We start from the raw sequence: 19509 nt of genomic DNA on the forward strand, positions 1-19509 counted from the left end.
ATTACACAGGCCTCCAGCCATTTGGCTATCAAGGAGAGCTGCCTTTTATTCGTCGGTGTAACACAGTATTTGTGTGCTCGTGGATGTGCAGTTGCACAGGATGCAGAGGAAGCAAAAAGTTGTCATGTGTTGCTTTGGGATTATTTCTAATACAGATCCAAAATGCCCCCATAGCATGTTCCTACTGCAGGAGGTGATGCTTTCCCAGCCTGGGTACTGCACAGCGGCTCCAGTGGGTCTTCTCCTGCCCTGGCCAAGCAGAGGCATGGGGGTGGATGGAAAACAGCCCCTTGCATCAGGAGAGGGTCTGAGGCTACTGGTGGGGCCTTGTCAGTCCTAAGCTTATTCCTCCCAGGCATTTTTCCAGCAGTCTGTCTCCTGCAGCAGGTGAGCAGTCCCTGTCCAGAAGAGTTGTTTCATCATGATCTTTATCCAAGAGCTTTGATCCATGCCCTAAACCCTGCCAGCGGAGTGCCTGGAAGATAAGCAGTGATTGAACATTGGATGGGGAGCTGCTGGAAGGAGCAGCGCAGCGGGGCGGTTGCAAGCGCTGGAGGGGGGCTTTGGCTGGGACAGGGGATGGCAGAGCACAAGCAGTGACCTCCAGATGGGCACCGGAGCGGCTGCTGGCAGGGAGAGAGGCAAGGGAGGAGGCCAGAAGGTGCAGGAGCAGCCACGGTTCGGGGTGGCACCGCAGCCAGGGCGGGAGCCGGGAGCCCCGCAGGATCACCCTGCCCGCAGCGGTCCCTTGCCTGGGGCTTTGCCCCGGGACCGGGCTCAGCCGAGCACCCGAGGGGGACAGCCAGGGTTACGAGAGGGGCCCCTCCCCAGGTCAGAGCCCACCCCTGCGGGTGGCCAAGTGCCTGTGGGTCCCCTGGGGTGAGAACACAGCGGGAAACCCCTCCCTGCCCCTCCCCGGGAACCACCAGCAGGGATGCCCCACCACGCTGCCTCCCTCCCCCGCTGCAATCCCCCCCCCCCCGCTTCCTCCCCCCGGTGCAATCCCCCCCCCCCCCATCCCGCTGCAATCCCCATCCCCACGGAGCTAGAGAAGGCGGCGGAGGAAGGAAGAGCCCCGGCCGGCTCCAGCTTCCTCCGCAAGCCCTGCCTCGGTGCACGGTGCCCGCCCCCGGCCCTCCCCCGGCTCTCCCCGTTGCATGCACCCCACCGCCGGCCCAGCCGCGCCGCCTCCCCGGGGAGCCCCCGCCGCGCAACAGTTGCTCCCCCCCCGCCGCCCCCGTCGCCCCAAGTTCTGTCCCCCCCCCTCCCCGGGGGAGCCCCCTCGGCGCCGGGAGGAGGAGGCGGGGGTTGTTCGGGGGCGGGGGGCTCGGGGGCTGCGCGGAGCCGCCGCCGCTTTGCAGCGCTGAGCACTGCCGCTCTCATCGCTCCGCTGCCGCCGCCCGGGGCCGGCAGAAGCAGCTCCGCGGATCCCGGCTGCGCGGCTCCCCGCGGCCATGGAGCGGGGCGGCGGGGCCGCGGCGCGGCTGCTCTCCGCCGGGCTCAGCCGTTCTCTCCTCCGCCTGCGGGAGCGGAGCAGCCCCGCCACCGGGCACCGACCCCCTTGCTAGGCACCCGGGGGCTGCCGAGCGCCGTCCCGCACCCCCTTGAACCCCTCGTGCATCCCCCCCCAACCCCTTGTGCATCCCTCTGTGCATCCCCCGAACCCCTTGTGTATCCCCCCCCCTCTTTGTGCATCCCCCTGCGCACCCTTAAACCCCTTGTGCATCCCCTCGTGCATCCTCCTGTGCACCCCCCAGCCCCCTTGTGCCCCCCTTCTGTGGCTTCCAGTCGTCGTCCCCCGTCCCCCCTCCTCCCTTGGATGCAGCCCCAGGGCTGCAGGAGCCGGGGCTACACACCATGGGCACCAAGCAGACCAAGGGCTGCCAGCCGGGCAGCGCCGGGGAGAGCCCCCCGACCCATCACCGCAAGAAAGTACCCCCCAGGGACAGGGGGGACTTCCTCGCCTCCCTCGTGGTGAAGTCCGGCGAGAAGTTTGGGAAGGGTGGTGGCAGCAGCTTGCCCCCTTACCACCGGCGGATCTGCATGATCCAGGACATGCTGGTGCTGGTGAAGCAGGGGAAGCAGGAGGAGGCCACCGAGCTGCTGAGGCACCTGCGGCAGGTGAGGATGGGCAGGTTTCTCCTGGGGGGGGCTGCCTGCTGGCGGTGGGGAAGAGGCAGTCTAGGAGCAAAACACATCCCGGGTTCGAAAGCCTGCTGGCAAAGAGGGGCCACGCTCCGTTTTTGCGGGTCTAACTTTCGTGGTGTAATTTTGGGGAAGTGGCTGAGGAGCTGCAGGGTGGTCATGGTGTTGGAGATGGGAAAATAACCCCGGGGAGGTGCTTTGCATTGTCTGCAGCGAGGAACCCTGCCGAGTGCATTTTTCTCCTTCCCTTCATTGCTTGTGCTGATAGCTCTGGGGTTTGCAGTATGCACAGCCCACTCAAGGAGGTTCCCACTCAACTTTCAAAAAGTTTGGTGTTTAAAGCTGATCTGGAAAAGCGCTGAGGCAATTTGAGCTAGCAGCTTTTGAGAATCAGCTCTTTTCTTCCCGGCTTAGAAATACCAAGAGTTGGCAGCTTTGCTTTTTATCTTGTTCTTTTTGACGCACAATCACTTGGTGGAGTTTTGCTGGCGTTGACTGCAGCTTGTAGAAATGAGTGTGCGAGACGCTGTGCGGGAGCGGGGAATTAATTGTACGGAGCCCAAGACCTTTCCCCTTGAAAGTCTGTTTGAGTTGGGCATTAGCTGAGAAGCAACACTACGGAAAGTTGCTGTGAGCAAACAGAAAGGCAGCTGAGGAGCACTGCTCTGTATCCGGCAAATTAGCATTTAACCTTTTCTACTGATAGATGGTGATAAAAAGACCGAAGTGCTGGGCATTTTCAAGGCTCTGGGGTACACAGGGCTTTGAAAAACAGCAAGTTTTCCTTGCAAACTGAAAACAGACCTGTCTTCAAGCTCGGTTTTTCTCCCAAGAAGCCTTCAAGGCACCCAGCTGTTCAGCGTAACCAGTTCTACCACCTGGGGAAAAGTAGCTCAGATCTTTGCTGGGCATTGGGAGCTGCTTTTTTGTCCAGTAGATCTACTCAGTGTCAGTCTGTCCACGTGAAAACACAGCTGGTCTAGAATCTGATGGGTTTTTTCTTGGGTTTTGTGTCTTGAGTTTTGCTTTTTGCAATTTTTTCCCCCCATTTTCTGGTCCCGTTAACTTTTTAGCAAGTGGGGGTGTTTTTTGGGGCATGTCCCTGACCCTTTCAGCCCCTGCAGAGGCCCATTTTCATTTACCCCATCAGCCAGGGTCCCTCTGTCCGGCTGGTTTACGTGACTTTAGGACGATCTTTGGAGCAGTCCAGCTGAGAAATCTGAACAGTTTCATACGTGTTTGCGTTCCTTTATAGAAAGCTCTTGTGACTTCCTCTCAACCTTGAGATAAGGTGCTTTTTCCGAGATGAATGTGCCCCCTCCCTGGGAGCTGGAGGTGTGACTCTTTGGGATGATGACCTCTCCCTGTGGGATCTGTGTGGCTGAGTGGGTCAAGCACGTGGCTGGGAAAACCCTGTGGGGCAGAAGTGGCCGTGCATTGGGCAGCAGATCTGTGCCCACATGTTGCACCCTCTCAGCCACACCAGAGCTTTATCGTTGCACCAACAGCTCATTGGAGCTGGCAGAAAGACAGGTGCTAATTTTAGAAGGTGTTTATATCAAACACACACCCCACCCCACCCCCCCCCCCAAAATAAATCTTGGTGCCTATGAAGTACGTGAGTCTCTCCCAAGTTCTCTCTGGCTTTAGATACTGTTTTTTTCTCAGTGATGCTCTGGACTGTCCTCTCCCTCCCGGCAGGCTGGCCGTGCAGAGTGTGAGGGAGCTGGGATGTGTCACGGTGGCTGCCCTAATGACAAATCTGACCGTGGGGGCATCCCGTCATCTGACGAGGTGGAAAAAAAAAAGCTAGAAATTAATTTTAAAATGCTGGGGGAAGCAAGAAACCTGTTACAGTCAGATAAGTCTTTGTGAGTGAGTGTTTCTGAAGAGCTTGCTCTGATAAAATATATCTTGGAGTGTCAAAATAGGGAACACTTTGTCCTAGATACTATAATAGACTCAAAGCACATTTCTAATGAGGCGGTATTATTCCTTGCCTTTGGGAAGCGAATGTGGGATGCCCCATTGAACAAATCCCAATTGCTGTGGTTTTCCACGGGCTGGCTTTTGGGAGGTGGTGTTTTAGGGGTGCATTGATGGCTGCGAGGGATGCTCCGTTTGCTCCCAAGGAGCTGGGGCTGTGAGGCAGTGGGAGTCTTAGAGAGCTGAGCTCCTGCCACGTCCCAGCCTGAAAGTGAGGATCTGGGGGGAAGGATGAGCTTCCCCCTGCAGAGAGAGGGATGGAGGGGTGAGCCCTGTGGGGCAGAGACCAGACCTTTTCCCATGAGCCATTTATGTGGTGTCTGCCCCAGAGGGGCTGTGGTGTTGGTTGGTCCGTGTACTTGCTAATGTAACATGCGTTGCTGCTGCAAAACTGGGGTTTTCGAGCAAACCTAGTGACTGGGTGCCCAGCTCTCAGTTACGTTTAGACTTTTTATTTTTAAAAATCTTAGCCATTTAGGTCACTGGGAGCCTTTCCACTGACTTCACCAAGCTTTGAAGCCAGCCCAGCGTGCTAGCGAGGGGTAGGTGACAGCATCCCCACGTTTGGAGGTGTTCCATCCTTTTTTTTTGAGCAGGATGTGCATGTTGCCAGACCCGAGGCTGACCAACTTTTCAGCTTTCCTTAACATAACGTCCTGCCTGACCCACCCGCTGCAAGACGACGTTCGAGGGGTTTCTCCTCCCACCTGCCAAGGCTCCCACAAAAGCTGCGTTTGATAATCAGCCAAAGGACAGGGCAGCAAAACCATATTTTAAACATCGTGCCAGAGCACGGGCAGGTCCTGCCCTTCCAGCCCCACCACTGTCACCAATGTCTAGCGTGGCCTTTTGCATTTCCCCAAATTTCCCCATCCTGCTCCCGTCCCCTGAAATGGGAGCAATGCTGTTTTCTTTACAGGCTCTCGTAAGGATTAATTAGTGTTTCCAAGAATGCTTGGGGGTTGTGAACAACTATAAAAGCACTAAGGTATAAAGTGGACTTCTTTTTGTTAAAAAAGATAAAAAATGTGAACAGCAAACAGACTTTGTTGCTTCGAGACAGCTCCTCAGAGAGGTCAGAAGCAGTCACCGGTGCGGAGGCAACTCGATCCCGCTGCCTGCCCTCAAAATAACACTTATGTTATTACTGCGTGCAGGAGCTGGCAGCGGCCATTCGAAAGGGTATGTGCTGCTTTGGCACAGCCAGCCTAACTTAACGACAGGTTCTTTAGCTAGAGATAGCGGTTGCTTTTTCCTTCTGCTCTGGTAATACTGTCAACTGCCTGGAGCCCAAACCCCACACCGCAAAATTAAAATCCCCTCTCAAAAAAGTGCCGTCCGCTGCCCTCTCCAGTGCTGCATGTAGGATGCTTTTAGCAGTCAAATGATTGGAGGATAAGTGGAAATACGCTGAAATACTTAATATTTTATTGAGGCCGGAGTTTGGGGTTGCAAGAAGTTTGCTAGTCACCTGGGAGCAAGTTGCCTTTCATGGAAGTAATTGTTGCACTGAATAACTTTGAATCCAGTTTCTCTGCTATAAAGTGACTTCCTAGATTTACCTGTCAGAATCTTCCTTGCTTTCCCACAAGGAGCTGCTGCAGGGCCTCACCCTAAGAGGGCGAAAACTGAATAAATTAAGGGTCTCCAGCACTTGGAGAAACCTGGGACCCCACTTCCAGACCCTGCACCCCATCCACGCCAGCTGTCACGGGTGGGAGAATTGCAGCTCCTCTGTGCCGATGAATTGCTGTGCCCAAAACCACCAGTTGCAGAATAGGATAGGCTTTAATGTTATCTAGTGCATCACTTTTTTTTTTTCTTTTTTTTTGACGCACTCTTGAGTTTCAGTGGTTAAAGCAGCCAAGCGCTGGCAGTATATTAAATTCTGGGAGTGTCTCTCCTGCTGGGGAGAGGATTTGTAAAACAAAGCATGTTTTCCTCCTCTCTGCTGCCAAACGGATCGTTTTCCCAAGTGAAATGGTGAAGCGCTTCCCAGCACATTACGTTTCACTCGAAGAATTTACCATTGGTTATGGCTCAACGTGGATTTTTTGCTGGGCTGTTGCTGCTGCTCCGGTGGAGCTGGGCTGGTGGGAGAAGGGAGGAGGAGGCATCCGCCAGCACTGGGCATCACCTGCATGGGGCAGGAGGTGTACAACAGTTCTGGGAATTAAAACAAAAAAAAAAAAGGGAAAAAGAGGGCGAAGTATTGTAATAAAACCTCTGGGCCAGAAGCCAAATGGCAAGGTCCAAGGTGCAGCAAAGCTGCACGACTTGTAAGGTGGCTTCTCTGCTCACACCAGCCTTGCCTGGGTGGTGGCCGGGTGTGAAGGGCAGGAGAGAGGGGTCAGGGCCCCAAATGGGCAAAGACACCAGGATAACTCCAGTTTGCAAAAAGGGGTCAGGGGCAAATGCGCTCTGATGCCCACTGAGCTGATGCCACCCGCAGTGCAGGCAGCTGCCCCCTTGCCATTGACAGCCTGCGACCCCCATGGCCGGCCCCCCCGATGTATCCCTGCTGTGGGTGCAGGCATCCCCCTGCCCTGTCCCAGGCTGACCCCTGGGTTTTGGAGCCAGCAGCTGCGGGGAGCAAGGCACGACGTGTCCCAGCGTCCGCCCCGCTGGGTCAGCAATTAAATGCCAGCTACTTCTGAGCAGCTGCCTGGTGCCATGGGGACTGCGTCTTGCAGGGATGCTTTATTAATTAAATGATGAATATCTTAATTGTAAGAGGGGGCTTAGCCAGGGGGAATAGTAAAAAAAAATAATTAAAAAATAGCTAATGTAGAGGCAGTTCACTTTGGGCTCCTGCAGCCTTCTCCCCACTACACCAGAGCAAAGGACTACGTGATAAAATTAAAAAGCAATTCTCAGGGGAAGGTCCTGCTTAATTAAGGTTGGTAAGTACATTAAATGGCAGCTGATTTACCCTCGTTGTCCCTGTGATTTATATCACACTGAGCCCTTCCTCCCTGTCCCTACTTTCTTTCCCTAGCACTCGGGATTTTGCACTTTCTGGGGAGGCAGGAGCTGTTGGGGAGAGTTTGGCGCGGGGCTGTGAAGGCGGTGAGGCGCGGCTGACGGCTGGGGCAGCCCGCGAGGGAGCAGTGAGACATCAAAAGGCCGGCAACCTTCCTTGGGAGGGTTAGTGCCACTTCTGGAGCTCTCTCTAAGAGAGAAATGCAGATGTTTCCAAGCTTTCCTGGGAAGTAGGCTCCAGCATCTCGTGGGTGCTCGGGACATGCTGAGATGGGCAGGGGAAGGTTTACCTGAGTTCAGACCAGCTGGGCAGCATTACCCCCGCGCGAGCAACCTGTGAAAATGCAATTTGGCCCCGTGGTGTAACTTTGTGCATTCCATAAAAGCTCTTGAAGCACTTCACGGCCCAATATCAGCCTGGTCTGTGTGTTACACTTAGTGTTACACAACGTGCACCTTCACCGTACGCACTGAGGGTCAGGAGTGCTTTCAGGGTTTATTTCCCCAAGCTACGCTTAAGAGACAGAGACGCTGTTGTGTAGCAGGTCCCCGTGGAGGTGGGTCTGTTGTCAAGCAAATTTACAATGAATGTGGTCTCTCTGGCAGCTCATCAGGATAAAGGGGATGTTTTTTGGTGCCACCTTGTCACAGATTGAAACTTTCTTCCCAAAGGGTGCTGGCCCCTGGGTTTGCAGCAGCCTCAAATCACGCACTTCAGCCTTGCCGATGCCAAAACAGCTTAAATGTTTTTCCTCGGTGGTGTAGCTGGACGTGCTTAGGGACATCTAGAGTGGACCTTGGGGAGTGCTGCGGTCTGGTTGATAGGGTGCAGTTTAGCTGCAGCCTGCGGGTGCCTTGCAGCGGGACTGTGCCTCTCTGTGCTTGCTTCTGGCTCCGTGCCCACCAGCCGTGGAGCATCATCCCTGTGGAGACCGTCCTGTGGCCCCTGGGATGCTGGAGGTCCTTGGTGGTGGTGTTTCTGCCATGGGGGCAAAGGCCTGGTCCCTCCTCCTGAGTGCTAAGACCAGCCGATGCCTCAGAGGAGACCGAGGCTGGGGTTTCTCAGCTCCTCACAGCCTGCGAGCTGCGGGCGAAGGGGTTTTGCAGCATCGGGCTTGTTTTTTTGCAAGCGGGAGTCCCCAGGGACGGGGAGTGGGGGCCGAGGCTGGGTGCCCGCTCTGCCTGCAGCGTGGTGGAAGTTGGGTAACTTCGACACTCAGCAGGGCGGCTTTGGGATTAGCACTCGTTTCCTTTGGTTTAGGTTGCTGACAAAACCACCAGCGCTCCCCACAGTTATTTTTAACCCTTAGGCTGCTGGAGGCGTTGACAGTAAATGACTGTGCCTGGCAGTGGTGGGGTGTTTTCTGCCCCAAACGGGGTCTCTGGTCTCCTCACCGTGCTGCCTAACCCCACCCTGCTGCAAGCTGCTCTCCTACAGTGTCCTTTCTCCACTTGCTTCCCATCCCAGCTCCTTTTACTCTTTTTCTTTCCCCCGTGGGATTTGCAGGTGGTTGCGTCCCGGTGTCTGGCATCCAAGCAGCCTGGTTTTAATTAACTCCCTGGAAGGTGGCTGATGCTGCTTCTCCTAAGGAAAATGTGTCTGTGTGGGATGCCGAGATGCAGAGCGGGGGGGAAGGTCAGGCAGCACCAAGGAGGGCAGAGGCAGTACACGCTCAGCAGCACAGGCTCCATCCCTGGAGCTCCCCTGTGCGACAGCGATGCTCTCCCTGGCACGGAGCAGAGTGGGTTTTCTCTTCTAGCAGGGATGTCCCCCCTGGGAGTGGGGAATCACACGCATAAGAAATCCGTGTTGCTGGTGGATGCATTAATGCAACACATGCCATGCATCTGGGCAGGCCCTGCTTGCTGCAGGGACGGCTGTGAGAGCCTGAGTGGGGGTGAGATCCATGTTCATCTATCTGCTTGCATCTGAGGAGCACATCCTGGATGAGCTCCCTCCATCGCCAGCTTTCCCAGGGTCCCCAGCTCAGTCTTTCTGGAAGCACTGTGTGCCCAGGGAGGTGGTGGCTCCCACGCATGCCACAGTTTGGGATCTGGGAGGTGGTGCAGCACAGGGCTGCCTCGTCTGAAAGGGTCAGAGATGAAACTGCTGGGTCAGACCTTGGTTTCCTTCCTCTGGATCTGCAGGGCTGGGCTGGGTTAGGCTGGGCTGGGGCAGTAGGCAGCCAGTTGCTCCCAAACGGAGAATGGGGAGGTCCTGCCTGTGCCCTCTCTGGAGCCAGAAATCTCCAAGCTAGGAGAGGTTAATGGTTGCAGTTGGCAAGCCAGCCCCTATTCAGCACTTTATCTGTTTATATAATAGCAGGAATGTGTCTTTTTTCTTCCCCCCCCCGGCTGCTGCTGCTTTCACATCTGATGTGAAACGCAGGCAGCTTGGGGCTCCAGCCCTCAGACAGGCTGGCATGCACCTTTTTTATTTTTTCTTTTTCTTTTTATCTTGCTTCAAACTGTAAAAACCCCTGTGTCTGAGGATGTCTTCTCCTTCTTGCCAGCACGTGGGTGTGATGGATGTGCGGGCAGAGACCTCCCTGCAGATCCCAGCACTGGGACCTGTGCTGTGATGGTGTGCAGGGGGTCTTGGGGGACAGGGATACAGCGGGATGCACTTGAAATTCAGTATATTGTAGCTGCTTGATAGTTTTAGATCAATAATAATAATCCATGTGTTGGGGGCATTGGTGACCATGGCTTCCTCTTAGGTAAGGGAGATGGTTATATATAAATATTAATTTAATTCTTGTACAAAGAGATACAGGATTTTTTTAGCATTCGACTTCTGCAGGTCCCCGCCAAAAACCTAATGTGATTTAACGCCTAATTCTGTTTCACTCTTTTGTGTATCTCAGCCGCCTCCTCTTCCAAATTTTGGAGAAAACACCACTGAATGGTAAATTTAATCTTGCCTCTAAAAGAAAAAACAAATTCTCCTTTCCATTCCTCCCCAAGCAGGAGGTTTTAGCTCCAATTACTCCTGGCTCTGACCTTGCTGCTTTGCGAGCAGGAGCTGCTTCGAGCTTTCTGGTTTTCTCAGATCTTTTCAATACTCTTTACCTTTCAGACTTCCTGTCTTTCAAAGTCAGCGATGCTTTCTCTGTGCAAGGGTTTGAGCACACACCGATGCCAGCTCAAGGGAGAGCCTTGGACACGCACCAGAGCCGACAGGAGGGAGCTGCCTCCTTCCTCGTGCCTTTGGGTATCTCAACGGATATCTCATTCCTCAGGACCGCTTTATATTATAACTTCCTAGAGGTCTGGCTCTCTTGCATTACAGAGCACGACTCAGGTTTGATATCAGCGGAGGAATTTCTTTACAAGATGTTTCTGGGTTTTGTGTGGATTCCAACAGCCCATGCATCCTTGTTGGCCCATGGAGCGTTTCCTTGAGGTCTGCTATCCACAGGCAGTGGATCAGGCTGCTGCTTGCTGCTTTCAGTCCTTTAATGTCCCCTTTGCCTTTGAGGTTGGTTTCTGGGAAACAGCAGCAGCTTCACTGCAGACCTGCTCCTGCTTCCCACTGGTGCTGCTCTGCCTGCCCATCCCTGCGAGATTTTGCAATGTTTGTGGGTGTGTTCACAGGGGCAGGGGATTGCATTCTCGTGTTGCACAAGAGATTATTTCTGAGGCACTGTCTCTAAACTTCTGATAGTAATTGAATTGAAATGAATGTTAATTAATTAAAGGAGAGCCCAACCAAGCAGCCTGCACTCCGAGCAGGACCCTCAAGTGCAGGGGGTGGGTGTGCGTGTTTCTTTGGAGAAAGCGTGGGGAAGCGTGTGCTGGGTTTCTCAGCTCCTTGCTTTATGTTTAGCTACAGAAAATGAGAAAATTAACACTAGCTGGGAAAGCTGGGAAAGCGAAAGTATGCCAGGTTAGAAAAGGTGAGCCACCAGCATGGCTGGGGTGCATAGCAGCTGGGCCAAGCTGGGGGGGATGGGGCAAGTGCTGGCTCCTGCCTTTACCCAGCCGGGAGCAGGCTGTGGCACCCACCGGGGACGGGACCTCCAGCTACGCAGGAGGTGAAGCACCGTTTTCTAAACCTCAGCATGCAAAGCACGCCAAGGCGAGCGAATGCCGTCTGTCCCTTCCTCCCACTCCAAAACATGATGAGCTCAGAAAACATACTAAAGAACAACAATAACGCCTTTAACGGTTCTTGTATCTTCATCGCTCCCAGGCAGTGATCTTCTCTGTGCAAAGGCAGAGATTCCCCATGTCTGTGTGACTGAAGGGCACAGGGCTTTAAGCAAACTTGTGCCTGGGAGCCCCTGGTCCCGTGGCTGGGTACCATGCTGGGAAACGCTGCCAGAGCTGACCCTTCCTCTGTCTGTGGGGCTGCTTAAACTGAGCCCACCCCAGGGATGGCAGGGAGCTGGTGAGCAATTAATTACTGTCTTGTTCTGCAGAGCTGTTCCTCACCCCCATCCTCCCCAAGGCCAGGCAGATCTTTTTTGGCACAACAATTAAATCCCAGCAGGGGAAAGCAAAATCTGCTGAGGAAGGAGAGCAGACGTGCCCTCAGCCTTTTGCAGTCTATGGTGGGAAATAGTTATTTTAGCAGGAGATGTGCTGCGGGTTTTTGCTGGGACACCTCTCTCCTTGTTCCCACCCTGCCTGCAGAGCTGGTCCTGCGGAGCACGGTGCTTGTGGTGGGGACTGCTGCCATCTCTCTGACTGTGATTTAGGGCACCCCCACCTCCAGTGGGAAGAGGAAAGCAGGAGGTTGGGGGTCCATGAGATGGCAAGTGTGGGGGTGAGAGCCTTAGGTTGGACCTGAGGGGTGCAAACCCCGAAAGGTAAAAGAGCACAGTGGGGCAGAGCCCCAACTCCCGTGCATGCAGGATGCAGCGTCTACCATGGGTTCTGCTCGTGTTGAATAAGCCCCAGGCCCTGGTCCAGCCTGAGCTCACCAAAATCAGGGTAGTGAAGCAAAAATCTCTGCAGAAGCAGGACTCAAACCTGTCCAACAGCCCATCCTTGATGGTTCTTTCTCTGAAGGTGCCCGTTGATCCATGGTGGCACGTAGGCAGAGCTAGCAAAGCTTTGGTTCATTCCAGCATTCCTTCATGTATTTCCATATATACCACCTATTTGGATACAGCTCTGCCTGCTACAGGTTTGGAAGAAGAAGGGATTTGGGGAAATCTCGCTCCCGATGGCTGCTGTGGGCTTCCTGGGCGAAGGTGGAAAGTGTGAAGTAATTTGGGATGAGAGTGTGAATGACCTACATCCATGGTGGTGACCGCAGCCAAAATCAGCAAGGAGGGGATCTTGATTTAAGCAGCCGTTTTTGTGGGTAGGAATTTCTTTTTGGTCACTCTGTAAGAAAGAGGATGTTTTCCTGTTTCGTTGTAAAAAGCTGCTTCTGCTTGGTGTAATCGGATACTTCCTTTTCTGAGCAAGGAGCCTGGTGGATCTGGGGGTGTTTATTTAGGCAGCTGTTAGGCTGGGTGATTAATTTTGTATGTTTTTATTCTGGTGGGAAATGGTGAATTTTAGGTTTACACGATTGATTTATTTTTTTGTATTTCTGACTCAAGTTACATGGAGATGAAAACAAGAGTTTAAAATGCAGAAAACTAGTATTTTAATGTTATTTGATCAGTTAGTAAACTTAAAATATGCTGGATATGTAGGGCAGATAAAGTAAACGTTTCAAAACACATTTTACATTTAAAACTAGTTGATTCATTAACTAGAGTATTAATTGTACATAATGAATTACACTTCTGGTCACCATAATTAGCAATCTTGGTCTCTCAGGTTTCAGTTTTACTTGCAGATTGGAAAACATGCATTTCTCCATTGTACCCCTGATGTGTTCGTTGACTTGTTGAAGTTAGGTGTTCAGCTTGACTGGGTGAATGAACTGAAATGTAGATGTTTTCTTTGTCCTTGTGAGAGAGCCAGGCTCCCCCAAAAGCTGTGTTTGTACTTCAGTCTTCTGGTTGTGTTTTCATCAGTGACTTTCCTTAAAACTTTGGCAGCTGGCATGTCCTGCTTACCTGGGCTAACATAAACTGTTTAATATTAAAGCATGACCAGAGGTTGGTGTCACCTTAAATTGCTTGTTTGAAATGGGTGCTTTCAAGTAAATGTATTTAATGTTTAAAGCTATTTTAAATAGCAGCATTAATTGAATTTTAATGTCGTTGAATTGAATCTTTGTGCAACCCACTCCTTAATTCTTCCTTAGCCAGATTGGGCATTTATTAATGTCTTTGCTGAGCCAAATGCCTTTACCCATTGGGTTTCTTGGAAGGGAGGATCCCACCCCTGTAGCTGCCGTACCTCGCTTACCCCTAATTTGGAGGCACCTGCCAAGGTGGATCCTCAGAGGAGCATCCAAATTCCCTGGTGCCAGACAGGGAAATTACTATGAAAGACTTCAAGAAAGATTCCAAGCTTCTTCCTTCTGAGCCAAATAGCAAATCCCAACCCAGAACAGCCTCCGCTCTCCCTAATAGTTAAAAATCTTATGCTGGAAATAAATACACACAAGCATGGGATAAAACATACAAAAATACTTAATTTCTTCCCTTAACCCCCAAAACCTACTGACTTTCCTTCACTTATATATTCCTGTAAGATAGGGGCAAGGTTCCCAGTTCCCCATGGTGTAAATCGCAGCACTGACTGAGTCTTAGGGTGGGAAGATGGGAGAATTTTGAAACACCCTGCAAAAAGTGGAGTTAATTTGCCCCAGCTGATGGTCTTATCCATTACCTTCCCAATGAACATCCCATTTTTCTGCGGGTGTTTTGAGAGGAAACCCTCATCTCAGCAATTCCCTTCCTCGAGCTGCCTGGCAGCCTCTCATACAGCAGACAAAATCAATATATTATTATGTGTGCCATTACCAACCTGTCAGGCTGTATAATGGGAATTACAGACTGCCTGCCCGGCAGGCGCGGTGGAGGGCTGCGATTTATTCAGCCAGTCTGAAAAGCGGGCCATGCTTGATAGCTTTGGAGGGGAATTGAGCGTTCAGCAGGGCCCTGTTTACTGCAGGTATAGAGCCGTGCCTGCTGCTCTCACCTCCTGTTCTCGCCATCGCTGAGCGTGAGGCTGTGCTTTTCATCCTCTCTTCAGATTTGAAGTGTGGCTCTTAACCATATACCTAAGTGCCCTTAAAAACACTGAGCATCGCCAGCGTGGGCGGTGCAAACAGGCTCCTTCCACATCTCTGCAGTGATGTCCGTGTTACAATAGGCTTGGGAAAGACCCCAACCCTCACGAGCACTTGATGGACATAGGTGAAAACCCTATTTCTGCCCCAAACGAGAGATGGCGGTGTGTTGGATGTGCTGTGGCCGGTGCTGTTCGTAGCAGGGTGGTGTGGCCCCAGCCGATGCTGCTGGGGACTCTGTGTTCGGTAAGTTCCTTCGTGTCTCAGTTTCCCCATGTGTGAAGTGGGAGTGTAGTCTGGAACCACATCCATCGGGGTGCACGGGAGCTCACGTTAGGGAAGGGTCCTCTCCCCTGGGACTTGCTAGTGAAAGCATGCTTTAAGTATTCAAGAGTTATTTCACTGATTTGGCTTAAGCAGGGGAAAGGAAAAAAGGTGTCTCTGTATGTGCACAACATCTGCTTTCTGACATCTCCTTTTTGAGTGTAAAGATCCAGTCCTTTCCATGGGTGAATGCCAGAAGAGGCATTTCTTCTCTCTTGCCTTGTTGCTTTAGGATGAGGGTGTCAGCAGCTCTGGGAGCTGCTAAGACTCCGTGTTGTCCCAGCTTTTAGGATGTGTGCATCTCTGTAAACCCCCTGGGTGTGTCACAAGCAACGTGGGACTGTGTGTGTGCAGCATGCGGCACAGCAGGTCCCTGCTCCCACTTGGGGACCACCTGCTGTAACTGTACCATGAACTGACTTTCCAGTATGTGGCACTGGTCGTTAAGTGGATAGGCTGAACTGCAAAAAAGAAACATCATCGGTGCTCTTTCTGAGCTCCTGCATGCTCTCCATGCACAGTTTGGTCTGTTGCTGTCCAGAGAAGGAGGGTGGAGAATTTGGCAAGGTGCAGGTGACAGGGTCAGCATGTCTGCACCAGCACAAGGTTTGGCTCCAGTGAACGTCTCCATCCCTGTTCAAACAGATGTAAAGCAGTTCTCTGATGAGATTAACTCCCTGAAACATAATAAGAAATCTCTGCTTGGGGTGCTTTCATCTCTTGCCCATCAGCTGCTATTCTCCACCAACACAAAGAAAATAAATAAGCTAAACTCCTCTCCTGCAAGCCATTTTTAAAAAAAATTCTTTTAGTGTTGCCACATTGTGTAAATCAACTCTATTTTCTAGAAGGACTCATGTTCGCTCTCCCTTTGGAGGAGACAGTGCTGGAGCAAAAATATGGAAGCCTAAAATAATCCCAAAGGCAGGAATAAAGTGCTGTTCCTGCAGGTTTAGGTCATTTCACAGTGCTGCCTCTATTGATTGCAGAAGGATGAGAATGACTTCTTGCTGCTAAGTTTCATGTGCGAAGTCCTGGTGGCACCCAGCGCTGACCAAGCTCCATCTCTGGATACTTCAGCTCTGACGGACCCGTCCACAAGCCGGTGGGATGCTGCAGGGCTGATTTGCAGCACGGGCGCTCCAGGCTGTGCTGCTAATTAAACGGAATGAGTTGCACAAAGCAAAAGAAAGAGTAGGGAGAAGGAGAAGTTGATTTTGTGGTTGGGTTCTGGAGTAGGACCTGGGGGTTATGAGCTTCTGCTGTGTGTGTGTGTACAATGCACACATGGAGGCAGGCTTTTTTGGCCTGAACCAGCTTTTACTATGATGGCAGCTAAAAGTGGAACAGAGGTGGCAATATGGAAGGAGCAAGCAGCATCAGCAGGACCACGGCATGTGGGGAGAGACGTGGCTTCAGTGCCTGACGCTGGTGGGCTGTTCTCAGCCCTGAGCAGAGGTCAGAAGAAAGCCCTCAGCAAGTCAAAAGGGGCTGGTTTGTGGGTGAGATCAGTTTGGCCAAAAGGGTTTGCAAGGGCTGAGCTCTAATAGAAGAGCAAAGGTGGGAAGTGGGCAGACGGGGTCTTGCAGCTCCCCTCTTGCAGCAGCTGGGCACCTTGTGGTCTTTGCCTTCCTCACCCCTCCAAAACCCATGTAATGGGGGAAATCATCTGTCCTACTTGCTTTGAAGAGGGAACAAAGGGACGGAAAGGCTGAGCATCCCCCTGGTAAAGGGGAAAGGGAGCATCTGCTGGAGCAGGGAAGTCCCAAGATCAGGGACAGCAGTGTCCAGAGGTGGCAGAGCCTTGAGGAGGGCTTGGGGCAGCTGCTCTTTATCTCTTTCTGAACGTGCATGTTGGGAAAGATAAGGGGGGAAAAAAGGAAAGCGATAACGCAAATTGAGTCTGTCAGCCTGCTAACCCTCAGAAGCAGGTTTTTCCAACCTTTTCTACTTGTCAGTGGTGATTTTGGATCAGCCTGTGGCATCTTCAGAGAGAAGCAAGGTTTTTTCTTCTTGTTAAATGTCTTGCAAAAGGAGTCTTTCCTTCAAGTATTAATTTCTGGCATTTCTTGGGGGGGGGATAAGATCCCAAGACTTGTTTGGTGTTACTGTGTGTTAAATGCCACCCCAGCCCATTGCGAGTGCCGTGGTTTACCCACAACTCTCATGTGTGAGGCTGTAGGTGTCTGATTGACCACGGACCAGTTGCTTTTACCCTTGGAAACAAGCCCAGTGACTTATTAGTCCCATCTCAGTGATGCCTTGATATTGAAATCAGCTGTTTCATGACCAGTTGAGGAATTTCAGCCCAGGGTTGTGGATGTCTCAGTGGGACTGTAGCAGGGAAGGGAGGGCTCGCCTTGCCGGCGGACAGGACTACGCAATGAGCTCATCCTGGCTTTGCTCTTGCTCAGCTCGTCGTCTTGCATCAGGTTTCAGCAATTATTCAGCCCTGTGGTTGTATCTGGAAAATGATATTAAGAAGTTGGTCCTGCATCCTGAAGGCTTCTAGGGTTCTTCTTTCTTTGCTGTTAACTTCAGGAGAAACTGGTGGTCAAAAATATTAGTGTTGGCTATTTTGAAGTTGGAAAATAAATGTTCCTAGCTTGTAATGCCAGAGCTGTGGTGGGAGTTTCAAGCCAAAGACTTTGTTCTAGCACCTGTGGAAATATTCTTTGGCCATAGCATATCATGGGGTCTAGTTTAGTTTTCACAGGAAGGCTCAGCCACCCGTGGAGAAGGATGAGAGATTAGCAGGGTACTCTGTTACTGTCGGCATTTCAGGCCTCTGCTTCTGGCTGGGGATGCTTCCTGGGGTTGTGTCACATTGTAAGGAAGTAGGGAAATAGCCCAGGGCATGGGGAAAGAGGCTTTTCTTGCTGGGTGCTTTGCTGGTGTTCCTCCAAGGTTTGTGTAAGGGGAGGTTCTGGCTGTCCCTGCAGACTACATGAGCAGAACTCATAGGCAAGTTTCCCAGGCACAAAAACCACTCCAGAAATTGGCTGCTTGTAGTGAACAAGCAGAACCTAGCATGAGCCATGGGGATACCTGCTCTGGAGACTGGTGTGTGCTGGACCCTGCTGGAGTTGGCAGCAGTGTTTTGGGGGTCAACAGACAGGTTTGGGGGGTGAAATTCAAAAGGATGCTGAGAATTACTTGAGGAGGAAGTATCTGCAGTAGGATAAATGAAGGAAAAGCCAACAGATAACAAGCTAAAGCCATTAAGGCTGGGATGGAGGGGCTGATCTGACTTGCCAGCCATGTGCTGAAGGGAGGGATCAGCCCATGATTGTGCTGGATCACCGTGGTGGAGGATGTCGTTTCTCCAGTGTGGTGCTTGAAGATAGCAGTGTGCAGCTCACAGCCTGGACCTTGCAGGGCTGGAGGTAACGAGCTGGCCCGTCGGATGACCTGTGCCTTCGTGCTGGATGTGCTGGGATGGCTGCTTTAGTTCAGGAGATGCAGCTGAAGGGTTTATCTAGGGCCCAGTTCAAGAGAAAACCTAGAAAGTTGTGCTTGAAATAACACTTCTGCTTAGTGCCCATCCACTTCAAGGAGACCTCAGCACTCGAGTCCAGTTCAGTGTGGTTTTGGGGGCTTTGCCAGGTTGGGACAAGGTAGGGGGAAAGGCTGGGTAGGCAATGTGTTAACTGAAAAACTGCTTTGCTTCTCTGTGGATGAAGACTGCAGAGTGTTAAGATGAAGGACCTGAGGGTTGCCCTGACCAGCTGACAAGTTGGATGCTACAAGCCTTCATCCCAGAACCATTCCATGGAGGTTTATGTCAGCATCTTCATTGGAAGTACAGGCTCTTCTATCTGGAAGAAAATGAGTGCCAAAACTCACAGAATGAAGTACCAGCTGTCCTTTCATCCTTTTGTCCCTCACTGTTGCTCTCCAAGAAGGAAACCTCTGGAGCCTGTTGGGCACCTCCATCCCTCTGTGGAATCTTTCCTGCTTTGGCTGGTTCCAAACTGGATATCTAATGGTTGAGTCAACGGTGCCTGTTCTGTGCAAACAGGGACTCTCTGCTGGTGCAAAGGCTCTAACTTCCTAATGAAGGAACCTGTTTGTGTGGAGCTGGGTGTTTGGGAGATGCAGATCAGCCCCAGGTGGAGGAGGAGTAGGCATGGTGCTGTGGACCTCACTTATGGGAGTGCCATGAGCCACAGCTCACTGCTGACACCACATTCTTCTTGCATCTTGGTCTCTCTGACCATGCTAAACTTGTGAGAACCAAGTGTGCAAGTCCAGGCTTTTGTCCTCAGTGGCAGGGCATGGGGCTCAGCCATGCTCCCATGGGTGTGAAACCATGGAATAGGAGCTGACACAGGAATCGCCATCTCCAGGGTAAACCTTTTCTAGACTTGCCTCCTGCCTTGTTACTGGGACTGACTGGTGGTCCTTTTGGTCCTTGTCTCAGATCCCAACAGTGGAGGTTCCACTGGTGGAAGGAAACTCCTAATCAGGTTGGGAGTGACGAGAAGCAAAAGCCTGTACTGAGTCTGCATTGCATCAGCTAGAAGTGCACGAGCTCTGGCGTGACTCAGCAGTGGAGGCAGCAGGTTTTCGATGAAGCTGTCTCCTGCAAAGTGAGCTTAAGGCGTGGTTATTATCACTCACAAGTGTCGGCTAATAGCGTGCTGTCATCTGCTGGGCACTGCACTGCCACAAATCCATCATGTGCTGAATTTCCTTCGCAGAAGCTTCCTGAGCAAAGGTATGTTTTCTGTCTGAGTTGTCTCAAGTTAATTTGGCGCACGCTGCTGGCATTTTTGCTGGGAAATGAAATATCAACACGAGCAGTTTAATGGCCCTGACTGTCAAACAAAGCAGAAATATTCTCATTTTTAATCAGCGGAGGGACACACGACTTTGACACCTCTTACTGCTGAACAAAACGTACTGCTGCCTGTCTGAGCAGG

At 52.0% G+C, this 19509-nt stretch overlaps 1 protein-coding gene across 1 annotated transcript in view; it reads left to right on the forward strand.

Moving 5' to 3' along the window:
- Window positions 1–1241: 1241 nt before the first annotated feature.
- LRRC75A (leucine rich repeat containing 75A) overlaps window positions 1242–19509 on the forward strand; it is a 98574-nt gene continuing 80306 nt past the window's right edge. The window contains exon 1 of the mRNA XM_074844959.1: window positions 1242–2121. Within this exon, the coding sequence (XP_074701060.1) occupies window positions 1858–2121 (264 nt within the window). The 5' untranslated portion in view covers window positions 1242–1857. The remainder of the gene's footprint in view (window positions 2122–19509) is intronic.

This window comes from Strix aluco, chromosome 19, assembly GCF_031877795.1.
Source record: "Strix aluco isolate bStrAlu1 chromosome 19, bStrAlu1.hap1, whole genome shotgun sequence".
Taxonomy (NCBI): domain Eukaryota; kingdom Metazoa; phylum Chordata; class Aves; order Strigiformes; family Strigidae; genus Strix; species Strix aluco.